This window comes from Nomascus leucogenys, chromosome 22a (genome assembly GCF_006542625.1).
Source record: "Nomascus leucogenys isolate Asia chromosome 22a, Asia_NLE_v1, whole genome shotgun sequence".
NCBI lineage: Eukaryota > Metazoa > Chordata > Mammalia > Primates > Hylobatidae > Nomascus > Nomascus leucogenys.
In genome coordinates, this window is record NC_044402.1 from 13,603,772 (window position 1) to 13,617,637 (window position 13,866).

The following is a 13,866-nucleotide window of genomic DNA, read 5'->3' on the forward strand; positions in this document are numbered from 1 at the left end:
CACCTGTAATCCCAGCACTTTGGGAAGTCAAGGCAGGAGGATGGCTTGAGTCCAGGAGTTCAAGACCAGCCTGGACAACATAGGGAGATCACATCTCTATAAAAATAAAAAAATTAGCCGGGCATGGTAGCACACATCTGTGGTCTTAGCTATGTGGGAAGCTAGAGGGAGACTGCTTGAGCCCAGGAGTTTGAGGCTGCAGAGAGTCGCGATTGTGCCACTACACTCCAGCATGTACAACAGAGAAAGACTTTATCTCAAAAAAATATATATCTGCATATAACCTACGTACATCCTCCTATATACTTTAAATCATCTCTAGATTGCTTATAATATCTAATACAATGTAAATGCTATGTAAATGGTTGTTACATTGTATTTTTTTACTTATATTTTTTAAATTATTGCATTATCTTCTTTTATTGTTTTTTCAAATATTTTCAATCCACAGTTAGTTGAATCCTCAGAAGTGGAACAGCAGCTACAAAGGGCCAACTATGTACGATACATAGTTTGTATGTATGTATGCCTGTAGAATAAAATATAGATCATATTCCCTTCCAACAAGTATATCTTTATGGATTTCCTTGCTCTAGATGAAAATCCCCTTGGAAATATGTGGTAAAACTGAACTCTAGCAAAAATAAGAATTAAAGAGCTGCTACTTTTTTTGTTTTTTAGTTTGTTTGTTTGTTTGTTTGTGGAGACAGGGTCTTGCTCTGTCACCTAGGCTGGAGCGCAGTGGTGTGATCACAGCTCACTGCAGCCTCAACCTCCTGGCCTCAAGCAATCCTCCTACCCCAGCCTCCCAAGCAGCTAGAACTACGGGCCTGTACCACCATGCCTGGCAAATTTTTTTTTTTTTTTTTTTTTTTTGTAGAGATGGGGGTCTTGGCCGGGCGTGGTGGCTCACACCTATAATCCCAGCACTCTGGGAGGCCAAGGCAGGCAGATCACGAGGTCAAGAGATCAAGACCATCCTGGCCAACATGGTGAAACCCCGTCTCTACTAAAAATACAAAAAATTAGCCGGGCATGGTTGTGCATGCCTGTAATCCCAGCTACTCGGGAGGCTGAGGCAGGAGAATCACTTGAACCCAGGAAGTGGAGGTTGCAATGAGCCGAGAAAGCGCTACTGCACTCCAGCCTGGAGACAGGGTGAGAATATGTCTCAAAAAAAAAAAAAATAGAGATGGGGTCTCACTATGTTACCCAGGCTGGTCTTCAACTCTTAGCTTCAAGCCATTCTCTTGCCTTAGCCTCCCAAAGTGTTGACCATTGACCACAATGTCAGGCGTGAACCACAGTGTCTAGCTTGAGCTTCTTAAAATTGGTGCAACACAGTATATTATTAATAGTTATACTTTTAAAGTAGATGAACTAAAAACAATGGTTGAAAACATGTTTAAAAATGGAATCCAATTTTCCCTGCTGAGATCCCATATAGCTTATTTAAAAAGAATATAAGGCCAGGTGCAGTGGTTTATGCCTGTAATCCCAACACTTTAGGAGGCTGAGGCAGGAGGATCACCTGAGGTCAGGAGTTCAAGACCAGCCTGGCCAACATGGCAAAATCCCATCTCCACTAAAAATACAAAAATTAGCTGGGCATGGTGGCGCATGCCTGTAATCTCAGCTACTCAGGGGGTTGAGGCAGAAGGAATCACTTCAACCCGGGAGGTGGAGGTTGCAGTGAGCCAAGACTGTGCCACTGCACTCCAGCCTGGGCAACAGAGCAAGACATCATCTCAAAAAAAAAAAAAAAAAAAAAATGAATGTAAGATGAAGCAAGCAGCAATGGCCTACTATATTAGAGTGTAAAACACCCAAAATTAGTGGACTATTTGACCCTCATTTATCCACTTAGCTCTTTGTTCATTTTTCTTTTAGAGTGTATTTTTCTAATAGATTTATATGAGGTCTTTATATATAGACATATGCCAGTGAGTGCCAGGGATAGCTAGCTATGTACTGACTGGCAAAAAGAAGCCAATCTTTATACTCTTCCACAAAAGTTAAATTCAAACCAGCTAAGTTTCTTCTTATACAAAAACTGATGGTCACATAATATTTTTTTCAAAAATACTAAAGTTAACCAATCTCTTATGACCAAGAAAAGTGTTAAACAGTATACAGTCATTCCCACTACCATGCATTTCCACAGCTCCTTAAAAATGACATTATACACTGGGTACAACATTCATGATTCTGGGGACAGATAAAGTAAAAGGCCAGACTTCACCACTGTGCAACATATGCATTAAGAAACCTGTACTTGTGGCCGGGCATGGTGGCTTATGCCTGTAATCCCAGCACTTTGGGAGGCCAAGGCAGGTGGATCACCTGAGGTCAGAAGTTCGAGACCAGCCTGGCCAACATGGAGAAACCCTGTCTCCACTAAAAATACAAAAATTAGCTGGACGTGGTGGTGCACACCTGTAATCCCAGCTACTCAGGAGGCTGAGGCAAGAGAATCAGTTGAACCCGGGAGGCAAAAGTTACAGTGAGCCGAGATCGTGCCACTTCACTCCAGCCTGGATGAAAGAGCGAAAGTCCGTCTCAAAAAAAAAAAAAAAGAAACCTGTACTTATATGTACTTCTATTCCCTAAATATACAAAAAGTTACAAAATAATAATAATAATAATAAGGACATGAAAGAATACATACTCAGAAGCTGCTCATCTCTCTGTTTTCTTCTAGGCTGTACATATGTAGCATTGAATGAATCTGTGATAAGTAGGGAAGGCCTGCTTAGCATTTCCAGGGAACATCCATTTAAATGGCTATAAGAAAGTTTAAGAAGAGGAATATTTTATATCATTTCAAGTAAACAATAATAGCTTCTCTTACTTAAAAAATAAGCAGCTTCATTTATAAGGTGTTCCCTCCTCTAACCATAAAAGTAGACATGCTCATTGATAAGAAATCTAGTAACTTCAAAAAAGTATAAAGAAGAAAATAAAAATCTTCCAGGGTACCATTACTCAGAGATAACCGACATAATATTTTGGTGTACATCCTTCTAACCATATAAGTTTTTCTGTGCACATATGTATTTTTTTTATTTTTCTTTTTGCCCTGTCTTATGGCAAGTACTGATATACATTATGTATTTTACAAAGCTGATATCCCATATACATTCCTATACACTCAGTTCTATACCCTGATTTTTACCCATGACATAAAATTTTTTTTCTAAACTAAATGTTTAACAGTTATAAAAACATTTTATTGTGTCTACACTGTATTTGATCCTTTCCCTTTACTGATATTTAGGTCATTTATTTTTGCCATTATAATCTTTCAAAGAACATTTTTTACAAAAGCTTCAATTGCATTTCTGATTGTTTCTTTAGGTCACATTCCTAGAAATGTATTTACTATAATACATAGTACTGCTAAAAGGCTTTCCAGAAAGATTTAATCTTATCTAGAAAAGTTCAACTAAAAAGACTGACCAATTCTACATACTTCCCAGAAGAAAATCACCATTTAAAAATAATTTTGGACTACTGCAGTGGCTCACGCCTATAATCGCAACACTTTAGGAGACAGAGGTGGGCAGATCACTTGAACCCAGTAGTTCAAGACCAGCCTGGGCAACATGGCAAAACCTCATCTCTACTAAAAATACAAAAATAGCCAGGCATGTTAGAGCGCATGTGTAGACTTAGCTACTTGGGAGGCTAAAATGGGAGGATCGCTTGAAGCTGGGAGGTTGACACTACAGTGAGCCGTGATTGTGCCTCCAGCCTCGGCAACAGAGTGAGACTCTGTCTCAAAAAAATACATAAAAATATAAATAATAATAATAATAATTTTAATGGTATCTAACAAAAAAAGATCATTTAAATTTTCTTTTTTGACTTTATAACTTTTGTCCATCTTGCAACTGGTATATTTTGCAGCAAGTTGTAAGTCTTTGGGCAACTTGCTGCAAATATTTTCCTACTTTGATTTTTTTTTTATTTGTTGTTTCAGACATTTGAACCTGTATGTCGTCAAATCTATCAAACTTTTCTTTTGTAACTTGGTTCATTATTTTTATGCTTACAAAGTCTTTTCCAAATCAGAGATCACACTCACCAATACTGCTTCATTTCTATTTAGTTCTAATCCATCTGAAATTTCTTTTGTTATATAATTAAAAAGACACAAATTGATTTTTTTCCAAAATGGTTGAATCCTTCAATACCATTTACTCAAATAGCCATGCCACAGTTTGCCACGGTTACTAGGAGACTGAACGAAGGAGGATGAATGCAGAAATGAAAACTTGAAACAAAAGTAACTATTTTAAAGCAAGGGGTCAGGAGAAGAAGAAGAGAGCTCCCTGCTTCTAGTGAGCAAAGAAAGCAGACTTGAGCTTCTACAGCACTTCATATTTATTGGGTAGAAAGAGCAGGGAGGAGGAGGTAACGATTGGTCAGCTGCTTAATTGATCACAGGTTCACATTACTGCTAACAGGCTTCAGATGTGCCTAATCACAAGAAACACCTGCACCTGAGGCCTGACGGCCCTCAGCATTCCTTCTGGGTGGCAGACACAGTTTGTCAGTTTGCCGATATTCTGCATTTATGAGAACAGTCTGCTGTTTACTCATATAGCCTCCAGTGGTATACTGAGTTGATCACGACCCTCACTCTTTTGCCCTGCAACATAGCCATCCTTTCCTCATTAATCTATAAGTGTCTAAAATTCAGTCTATTTGTCTTAAATATTTCTTAATATAAAGATCCTGAGACTATTGTTATGTAACACAAAATAGCTATGAACTTAATGTACAGATAAAACAAAACAAGCCTGTAAGAGACTAAACACCAAAATATTATATAGTAATGCTCTGAGTGCCAGATGAAGTGTGTAAAATCATAACTAGAATTGAGTTCCCTTTCAAAGGGACTAACTTTAAACATACAGGGCAGTTATATTAGATGGTAATTACATTATGTGCAGGGCAACTCCCGTTTTTAAAACTATCAGATATCGTGAAACCCATTCACTATCACAAGAACAGCATGGGAAAGACCTGCCCCCATAATTCAATCATCTCCCACCAGGTTCCACCCACAACACGTGGGAATTATTGGAGCTACAAGATGAAATTTGGGTGGGGACACAGAGCCAAACCATATCACGTTACAAAACAAAAGAACAACCCATCCACAAAGTTTTGTTAAATAGCAGGTCAAGAACATGTAATTTGATACGTAAAAATTCATCTCCTTTGCAACATCTCCAGGGAGATATCTGTTTTGTAGAGTGTATACTTAACCTGTAAATTTTTAAAATCTCTTATGTCTTATACCATACTACTATGCAAGTAATTAATTTTGAAAACATTCCCTATTTGATGCTTTTAAGTTGCTCTAAATTTCTGATAACCAAAACAAAAACTGTGTTTCTTATTTTTTCTCCAAAGAATAAAATAATACCAATTGCATTTCCTTTAGCTTTTCTCTTGATATACCTACATCTCCCTCTTGTGGTTGAAGTCAACTGCATAAACAATTTCTTCTTCTCCATCTTTGACTATTTTCCATATTGTTCCACCTATCATATGACCAGCTGGCAGAGGTGTGATAGACAGGCCATGTCCTTTACCTATGTCAACAAGATAACAATACTCAGATTTGTTTTACAACCCTAAAGAAAGGTTATTTACTTCTCAACTATAATATTTTAATAGGTAATACTATATATGCAATAATACAAATTTCAAAAGTAAAAATGCATATAGTGAAAGCAGGCTTCACTCTCCTGTCCCCCAGCTACTCCACTCCCTCACTGCAGGAAAACATTCTTGTTACTTTATTATGTAATCTTGTAGAGTTATTTGTGCTTATAAGTACAAGGCTAGAGATAAGATGTAAAAGCTAGTACACTATTAAATTATTTAGTATGAACTAGCAAATTTTAATGTGTATTTTGTATATACAATGATCAAATGTTTCCATTTTTGCTAACCTCTAAACTAACAGAATAACTTAAATCTCATTGTGCTAAAGAATTTATCCTGCAGAAAAATTAACTAGAAGCAAAACTGTTGAGACTGTTGTTATTCCTGGGCTAAATCTTCGGAGTCCATTATTGCACCATTTTATCAACGCCAGGGTTCATATCTATGAAAATATCTAATACAATTCTCTCTCTGGATGATAAATATAGACTTAATATAGGACTTCCTGACCTAATTCAATAATAAACTTTTTAATGTCCAGTGCTAGAATTCATTATCTACTCTGCTGCCATAGCACTTCATTTACCCCAATCACTACATTTAGCCGTCTCAGCTACTTTGTCGCCTCAATCTAACTGTAAGCTCTGAAAAGGAGGAAATGGCCACATTATCTTTTGTTTATTATACACAGTAAACACCAAATGAGTTTTTCCCAAGTTAAATATGAAAAGGCCTGAGCTATTAACATTTTGTTAGCATTTATTCTGAAATATTTTAAAATTCAAATGGAAGTTAAGAGTTCTGTATCAAGGCAGAATGTGCTAATTTTTTTATTCTTCAGATCATAATGCCTATAATTTTCTCTCTGAATTCTCCTCAGTATTTTCCAGCAAGTTAAACCCCATTCGTCTAAATACTTACTACTGGAAATTCTTTTTACCTTTCAAATTCACAATCTGAGAGAATTTTAGCTGCTGTATTTTATCAAAGGCTGCATCCACATCATCTAATGTAAAGAGTGTAAAATCTTCTGTATTGTGTCGAGACTAAAAGAATAACACAAATAAAGGTGAAAAACAATCACTGAAGGAGTGCTAACAAAAATTTTTTAATTGCTTAAATTACCTGATAAAGATCATACATGAACATCTGTCCCATTTTATAAACAGGAATGGTTGCATAGATAGCACAGTTCAGACCCAACTTTCCGACAGCATACGGGAGGGCACCAAGGTGGAGAGGATCAGGGTGTGACAACAGCACTGCATCAATCTGGTGAACATGCCTACAAGAACACAATCCAAAGGACTACTTCTTGAATCTTTTTAAGGGTAAAGACAGAATATTCAAAATTATTCACCAATTCTGGATTGAAGACTACGCTGGGGCAGAAGAGCAAAACTAAGAGCTAAAATTATGATTACTTATGAATTTCAATTATTACTACCTGTGCTCTGCATAGCTACAAAAAATGTGGCATAAGGTACACTTAAATATATGGTGTGTAGACACATTTTCAACAGAAAAGAAGGCCAGGTGTGATGGTGCACACCTGTAATCCCCAGCACTTAGGGAGGCCAAGGCAGGCAAATTGTTTGAGCTCAGGAGTTGAAGATTAGCCTGGGCAACATGGCAAAACACCATTCTCTATAAAAAATACAAAAAAAAAAAAAAAAAGCCAGGGGTGGTGGCATGAGCCTATAGTCCCAGCTACTTGAGGGGCTGACGTGGGAGGATCACTTGAGCACAGGAGGTTGAGCTTGATGAGATCATGCCACTGCACTCCAGTCTGGGTGACAGAGTGAGACCCTGCCTAAAAGTAAAAACAAGAACAAAACCAAAAAAGAACAGTAGACACCACAAGTTGATTTTTTTTTTAGATGGAGTCTTGCTCTTGTTGTCCAGGCTGGAGTGCAATGGCGCAATCTCCGGCTCACCACAACCTCTGCCTCCCGGGTTCAAGCGATTCTCCTGCCTCAGCCTCTCGAGTAGCTGGGATTACAGGCATGTGCCACCACTCCCAGCTTATTTTGTATTTTTGGTAGAGATGGGGTTTCTCTATGTTGGTCAGGGTGGTCTCGAACTCCCAACCTCAGGTGATCCGCCCGCCTCGGCTTCTCAAAGTGCTGGGATTACAGGGGTGAGCCACCAGGCCCAGCCGTAAGTTGATTTTTAATAGCTATCTTGCATACTATTTTTTTATTTTTTTATTTTTTTGGAGATGTAGTCTCGCTCTGTTGCCCAGGCTGGAGTGCACCGGCACGACCTTGGCTCACTGCAACCTCTGCCGCCCAGCTCAAGCGACTCTCCTGCCTTAGCCTCTGGAGTAGCTGGGATTACAGGTGTCCACCACCACACCTGGCTAATTTTTTTATTTTTAGTAGAGACACACTTTCACCATGTTGGCCAGGCTGGTCTTAAACTCCTGACCTCAGGTGATCTGCCCTCCTCCACCTCCCAAAGTGCTGGGATTGCAGGCATGAGCCACCGCACCCAGGCTCACTTAACTCTTTTTTTTTTTTTTTTTTTTTGAGACAGTTTCACTCTTGTTGCCCAGGCTCTAATGCAATGGCGCGATCTTGGCTCACTGCAACCTCCGCCTCCCAGGTTCAAGTGATTCTCCTGCCTCAGCCTCCTGAGTAGCTGGGATTACAGGCATGCGCCACCATGCCCAGCTAATTTTTGTAATTTTAGTAGAGAAAGCATTTCACCATCTTGGTCAGGCTGGTCTCAAACTCCTGACCTCAAGTGATCCGCCCGCCTCAGCCTCCCAAAGTGCTGGGATTACAGGTGTTAGCCACTGCGCCTGGTCGCAAACTATTAATTTAAGTTCACGAACTCAGCTTAGAATTTCAGAAATTATTATTGGTTGGGCATGGTGGCTCAGGCCTGTAATCCCAGCACTTTGGGAGGCCAAGGTCGGTGGACCACCTGAGGTCAGGAGTTCGGGACCAGTCTGGCTAAACATGGTGAAACCCTGTTTCTACTAAAAATACAAAAACTTAGCCAGGCGAGTGGTGCATGCCTGTAATCTCACCTGCTTGGGAGGCTGAGGCAGGAGAATAACTTGAACCCTGGAGGCAGAAGTTGCAGTGAGCCAAAAGCATGCCACTGCACTCCAGCTTGGGCAACAAAAGTGAAACTCCATCTCAAAAAAAAAAAAAAAAAGAAAAGAAAAAAAAAAAAAAAAAAAAAAAAAAAAAAAAAAAAGAAAAAAAAAAAGAAGAATTTCAGAAATTATTAAGGAGAGGATATTTATATGGCCACATACTTATAACGGATTTTTGTCCCAGCTTTTTTTTTTTTTTTTGAGATGGAGTCTTGCTCTTTTGCCCAGGCTGGAGTGCACTGGCGCGATTTCGGCTCACTGCAAGCTCCGCCTCCCGGATTCACACCATTCTCCTGCCTCAGCCTCCTGAGTAGCTGGGACTACAGGCACCCGCCACCACGCCCGCTAATTATTTTGTATTTTTTAGTAGAGACGGGGTTTCACCATGTTAGCCAGGATGGTCTCGATCTTTTGGTTTTTGCTATAAACTAGTGTAGAAAGGCAATATTTATCACATCGAAATGGTATTACAGTACAGAAAAGAGAAGTTGATTTAATAAAAACCTAGAATTATGAAATGTAACTTACTTCCTTAGGGAATCAATAATATCCATAGAAAAGTGCTCATCCCAGCCACAGTCCAATAAAAATCTGAACTCATCAACTTGGAGAAGATAGCAAAGGGCAGATTCTTCTTGGACCCCAGAAAGGGTAGTTAATTTGATAATAGATGTCATTTTTTTTTTGGTCCAGAAACAGCAAGCTAGAAGGGTCTTTCAAGTGAAATGAAAACATAATTAAACATAAAAGCACAGTCTAGCATATATAATAGACAAATTGATTAAAATTATTTCAAATATTTAAGTGCATAGAAATTCCATTAACACGAAAAGCAGTTTAAAGGCCCATTTCCATCACTGCCAAGTTTACTTTTTTTCTTAAGTGAAAGCAAGTTTATTAAGTCACTGCCAAGTTTAAAAGCACAAACATAATCTTAGACACAATGAGCCCTTTAGTGGCTCCCTAGTGGGGTGGTGAATGTTGCAATCAAATAGACCCATATATGAATCTACTCCTACATGATTTGAAGAAAGTTAAACTTTCCTCACCTATGTATCTCAGTCCATAAAACATTAGTATTAATATATATGTAAAAAGGATACTGAAGTATTTCAAATAATGTATAAATTACCTATAACAGATACTACTGCATCCAAGTTCCTCAATAAATAAATGTTTAGGAATTAATGAACTCATCCTTCAAGATGAATCTGTTCCTCTTTTATCTTGCTTTGTGATGGCACTGATTTCACTGTATTACAATGATTAGTTTACATGTCTTTCTCTCCTATTAATTAGACCAGTGGTCCTTAAATAGACCCCCTTGAGAATCTGATAAAAACCTATGCACCCTCCCCTCTCCCCCACCAACTCTTAACACACCCAAACAAAAAGCAAGAGGACATATACACGGAGAAATTCACAAACTTTTCAGGGAGTTTAACATTAAGAACCCTTGCATTGGAATGTGAGCAACTAAAAAACATAGCTGGCATGTTTGCAACTCCCTAAATGGAATCTGATGCACGCTCAACATATATCTGATGGAATGCAAATTGGGATGCCTACTACATATACTTCAGGAAAATATAACATGAACACATCTATAGGCCAGGCACGGTGGCTCATGCCTGTGATCCCAGCACTTTGGGAAGCCAAGGCAAGAAGACTGCTAGAGTTCAGGAGTTTGAGACCAGCCTGGGCAATGTAGTGAGATCCTGTCTCTACAAAGAAAAAAAATAAGAATACTGGCTGGTGGCATGTACCTGTAGTCCTAGCTACTCAGAAGGCCTAGATGAGAGAATTGCTTGAGCCCAGGAGTTCAAGGTTACTGTGAGTTATGAGTGCGCCACTAGACTGGGCACAGAGTGAGACCCTAAAATGCACCCTATACTGGGCAACAGAGTGAGACTTTGTATTTAAAAAACAAATAAAATAAAATATATACATTTTTAAAAAATGGGATTTAGAACCTGGAACTGTGTGCTATTAAACAGAAGTTATGAAAATATTCATTAACAAAGTTCAACTCCACAGCAACATTTCAGATTTTAGCTCCCTAAAATAAATGAGCTTTTCCTGGCTAACTATGCAAGTAGGAGAGAAGGCCACCGAGTTACCTAATAATTTCTTACCACTACTCAAGCCATCAACAAACTAAGGTAAACTGAATATCCACCTTTCATAAGAGGCTGACAGAGGCTGCTAAACCCACCACATCTCCCAGCCTTGTTTATCTGAGTGACAGCCAAAATCACAAGACTGCTAGGTTATCAATTATCAACGATGTGTACATCTCTTAGTAAGACCTAATCCCCTACCTCTTCTCCCTCTCAGATCGTTTCAGGATGCTCTCTGGAACTATGATTATACTCACCTGTAACTGCAACTGCTTCTCTGAAAATCTCTTCACCTGCTTGTCTTCCCAGGTACCTGGCTGTTCCCTAATCATACTTTCTGTTACAGCCTTCTCAAGGTTTTTTGTTGTTGTTGTTTTAACTTCTTGTATCCCCTGTACTTGAAAAGCAGGAGGTATGTGTTCCTTGCTCCTCACTGCAGCTTCTAAACCATGTCTTCTCCTTCCTTTCAAATAGTCTAGTCCCATTAAAGCTCTTGCTACCCAGCAGTTCACTATTAGTCTTCCACATTTCCTCTTCACTATGGCATTAACCTGGCCTCATTCACTGAGGACTTTTACATGACCCATTGTTCCTCTCAGTAACTTCAATACTGACCTTTGGTTCCTTGACTTCCTCAACTCCAATAATCTTCATTTCACTTCAGCCACCCACCACTACGATTACACCTGAGATCTTATCACTACCAGTAACTGTACTACTTTCAAAATTTCACTTCAAGCATCTCATTCTCTAACACCTTACTTACTCTAGTATTCCCATTGCAAAACTCCTCTGGGCTCAGTGGTATCTCTCTAATTCGCTAACTACTTTTTCCCTATCCATGACCCCCTCCTGTTTTTACTCAGGTCCTCATCTTCAATTCATGATCTGTTAAGATTATTTGCAAACACTCAAATGTCTTGCTCCTCTAGTCCTTCTCTCTACTAGGCTGGCAAAACCCCAGTCCTGATTAACTCCAATTGTGCAGGGGTGGGGGGGATGGGATATGGAGGAGAATTACAGCTGTGCTATTTGCTTTTTTTTTGAGACGGAGTCTCACTCTGTTGCCAGGCTGGAGTACAGTGTCACAATCTTGGCTCACTGCAACCTCCATCTCCCGGGTTCAAGTGATTCTCCTGCCTCAGCCACCCGAGTAGCTGTGACTACGGGCATGCGCCACCACGCCCAGCTAATTCTTTTTAGTAGAGACGGGGTTTCACCATGTTGGCCACAATGATCTCCATCTCTTGACCTCATGATCCACCGGGCCCATTTTTTTTCTTTTTTTTTTTGAGACAGAGTTTCACTCTTGTCACCCAGGCTGGTGTACAGTGACAAGATCTCAGCTCACTGCAACCTCCACCTCCTGGGTTCAAGTATTTCTCCTGCCTCAGCCTCCCGAGTAGCTGGGATTACAGGGACCCACCACCACACCTGGCTAATGCTATTTGCTCTTTAAATTCATGGCCAAAGGCCTCAAACAGGCCGTAAGTATTACCCTTCAATCTGACTTTTCTCAGTAGGTTGACTTTCAATTTCTGAGATTACTATTCCACACCTCCTCCTCCTTGTTCAAAGATCACCCATCCCTCCCTCCACCCCAGTCTCAGCTGATAATCTCATTTCATTCTTCAATCAGAAAATAAAATTAGACAATAATTTCTCATTTTCCAGATACTACATCTGTTAACCTATCTGCATGTACACTGTTGGGTCTCCTGTTGTATAGAATAGTCCTGCTCCCACCCAAGGCCAATCCCTCTATGTGTGCCATTGATCCCATTCTTATTTACCTTCTGAAAGACTTGACATCTTCAGTCATTCACTCTTTCCCCTGCATCAACATATCACTGATGTATCATTCCCACAAGCTTATAAAAATACTCTAGAATTTCCCAACTTATAAAAACCCTCTCTTAACCCTTCAACCCCCAACAACCACTGCATCATTTTTGGGTTTCCCTTTCACAGCAAAACTTCTCAGAATATTTGTCCACAGATGTATCTCCACTTCCTCACCTCCCATTTGCACTAAGTCTGAGAAGCCAGAGAAATGTCCATTGGCTTAAGTTGTATAGAGGTTTATCAACGACCTTTATAAAACACTTCCAGTGATATACTTTCATAACAACTAATTATATTCCTCAAATTTTCTTCTCTTCACTGTGACCAAAACCTCTAACTTGTTTATATATTTTCCCTGTCTGTAATTTATTCTGAGTCATTCTCAGAGATAGTCATTCTCTGACCACCCTAAAGTCCTTCTTCATGTCCATTACAACATCATTCTATTTCCCTCAAAATACTTAGTGCTCTCTAATTGCTACTTATTTATTTACTTGCTTTGTCTGTCACCTTCTCCCCTCCTGTGCCCACACTGGAATGTAGACTCCATGACGGTAAAGACCTTCTGTTTTCATCACAGTTACATTCCAGCGCCTCCACAGTGCCTAACATACAGTGGTAGCCGATAAATGTTTCTTAAAGGAAGGAACGGGGCATGGCTAGTATTAAATAAGCTCACTGTCCTTACCACACCATAAACAGAACCCATCTACATGTATTTGCCCTTGCTTGGGAGAGCTCTTTGAGTACAAGAGTTGGCTTGATCCATTTTTTTATCCTTAGTACATTAGCACATCCCTGCACATAGTGGTTGTTCAATAAATAACTGTTGGTAAGTTAAAATTTAAAATATATTGACTTGTTTTTGTTTCCTGAAACAGGATCTTGCTCTGGTACCCAGGCTGGAGTGCAGTGGTGCAATCATGGCTCATTTGCAGCTTCAACCTCCTGGGCTCAAGTGATCCTCTCACCTCAGCCTCCTGGGTAGCTGGGACTACAGGCACACACCACCACACTCGGCTAATATTTTGTAGAGACAGCATTTCACTATGTTGCCCAGGCTGGTCTTTAACTCCTGGGCTCAAGCGATCTGCCCACCTTGGCCTCTCA

At 39.6% G+C, this 13,866-nt stretch overlaps 1 protein-coding gene across 2 annotated transcripts in view; it reads right to left on the reverse strand.

The window, feature by feature from the left end:
* Nucleotides 1-13,866, reverse strand: part of CPSF2 (cleavage and polyadenylation specific factor 2) — a 39,791-nt gene that overhangs the window by 23,033 nt on the left and 2,892 nt on the right. Inside the window, exons 3-7 of one of the 2 annotated variants that reach the window (XM_030803168.1) lie at nt 9,320-9,504; nt 6,808-6,967; nt 6,623-6,728; nt 5,477-5,606; nt 2,669-2,784 (exon numbers count right to left, since the gene is read on the reverse strand). In XM_030803168.1, coding sequence (XP_030659028.1) covers nt 2,669-2,784; nt 5,477-5,606; nt 6,623-6,728; nt 6,808-6,967; nt 9,320-9,468 — 661 coding nt within the window. In that variant the 5' untranslated portion in view covers nt 9,469-9,504. The remainder of the gene's footprint in view (nt 1-2,668; nt 2,785-5,476; nt 5,607-6,622; nt 6,729-6,807; nt 6,968-9,319; nt 9,505-13,866) is intronic. The other variant, XM_030803169.1, reaches the window with a different exon arrangement.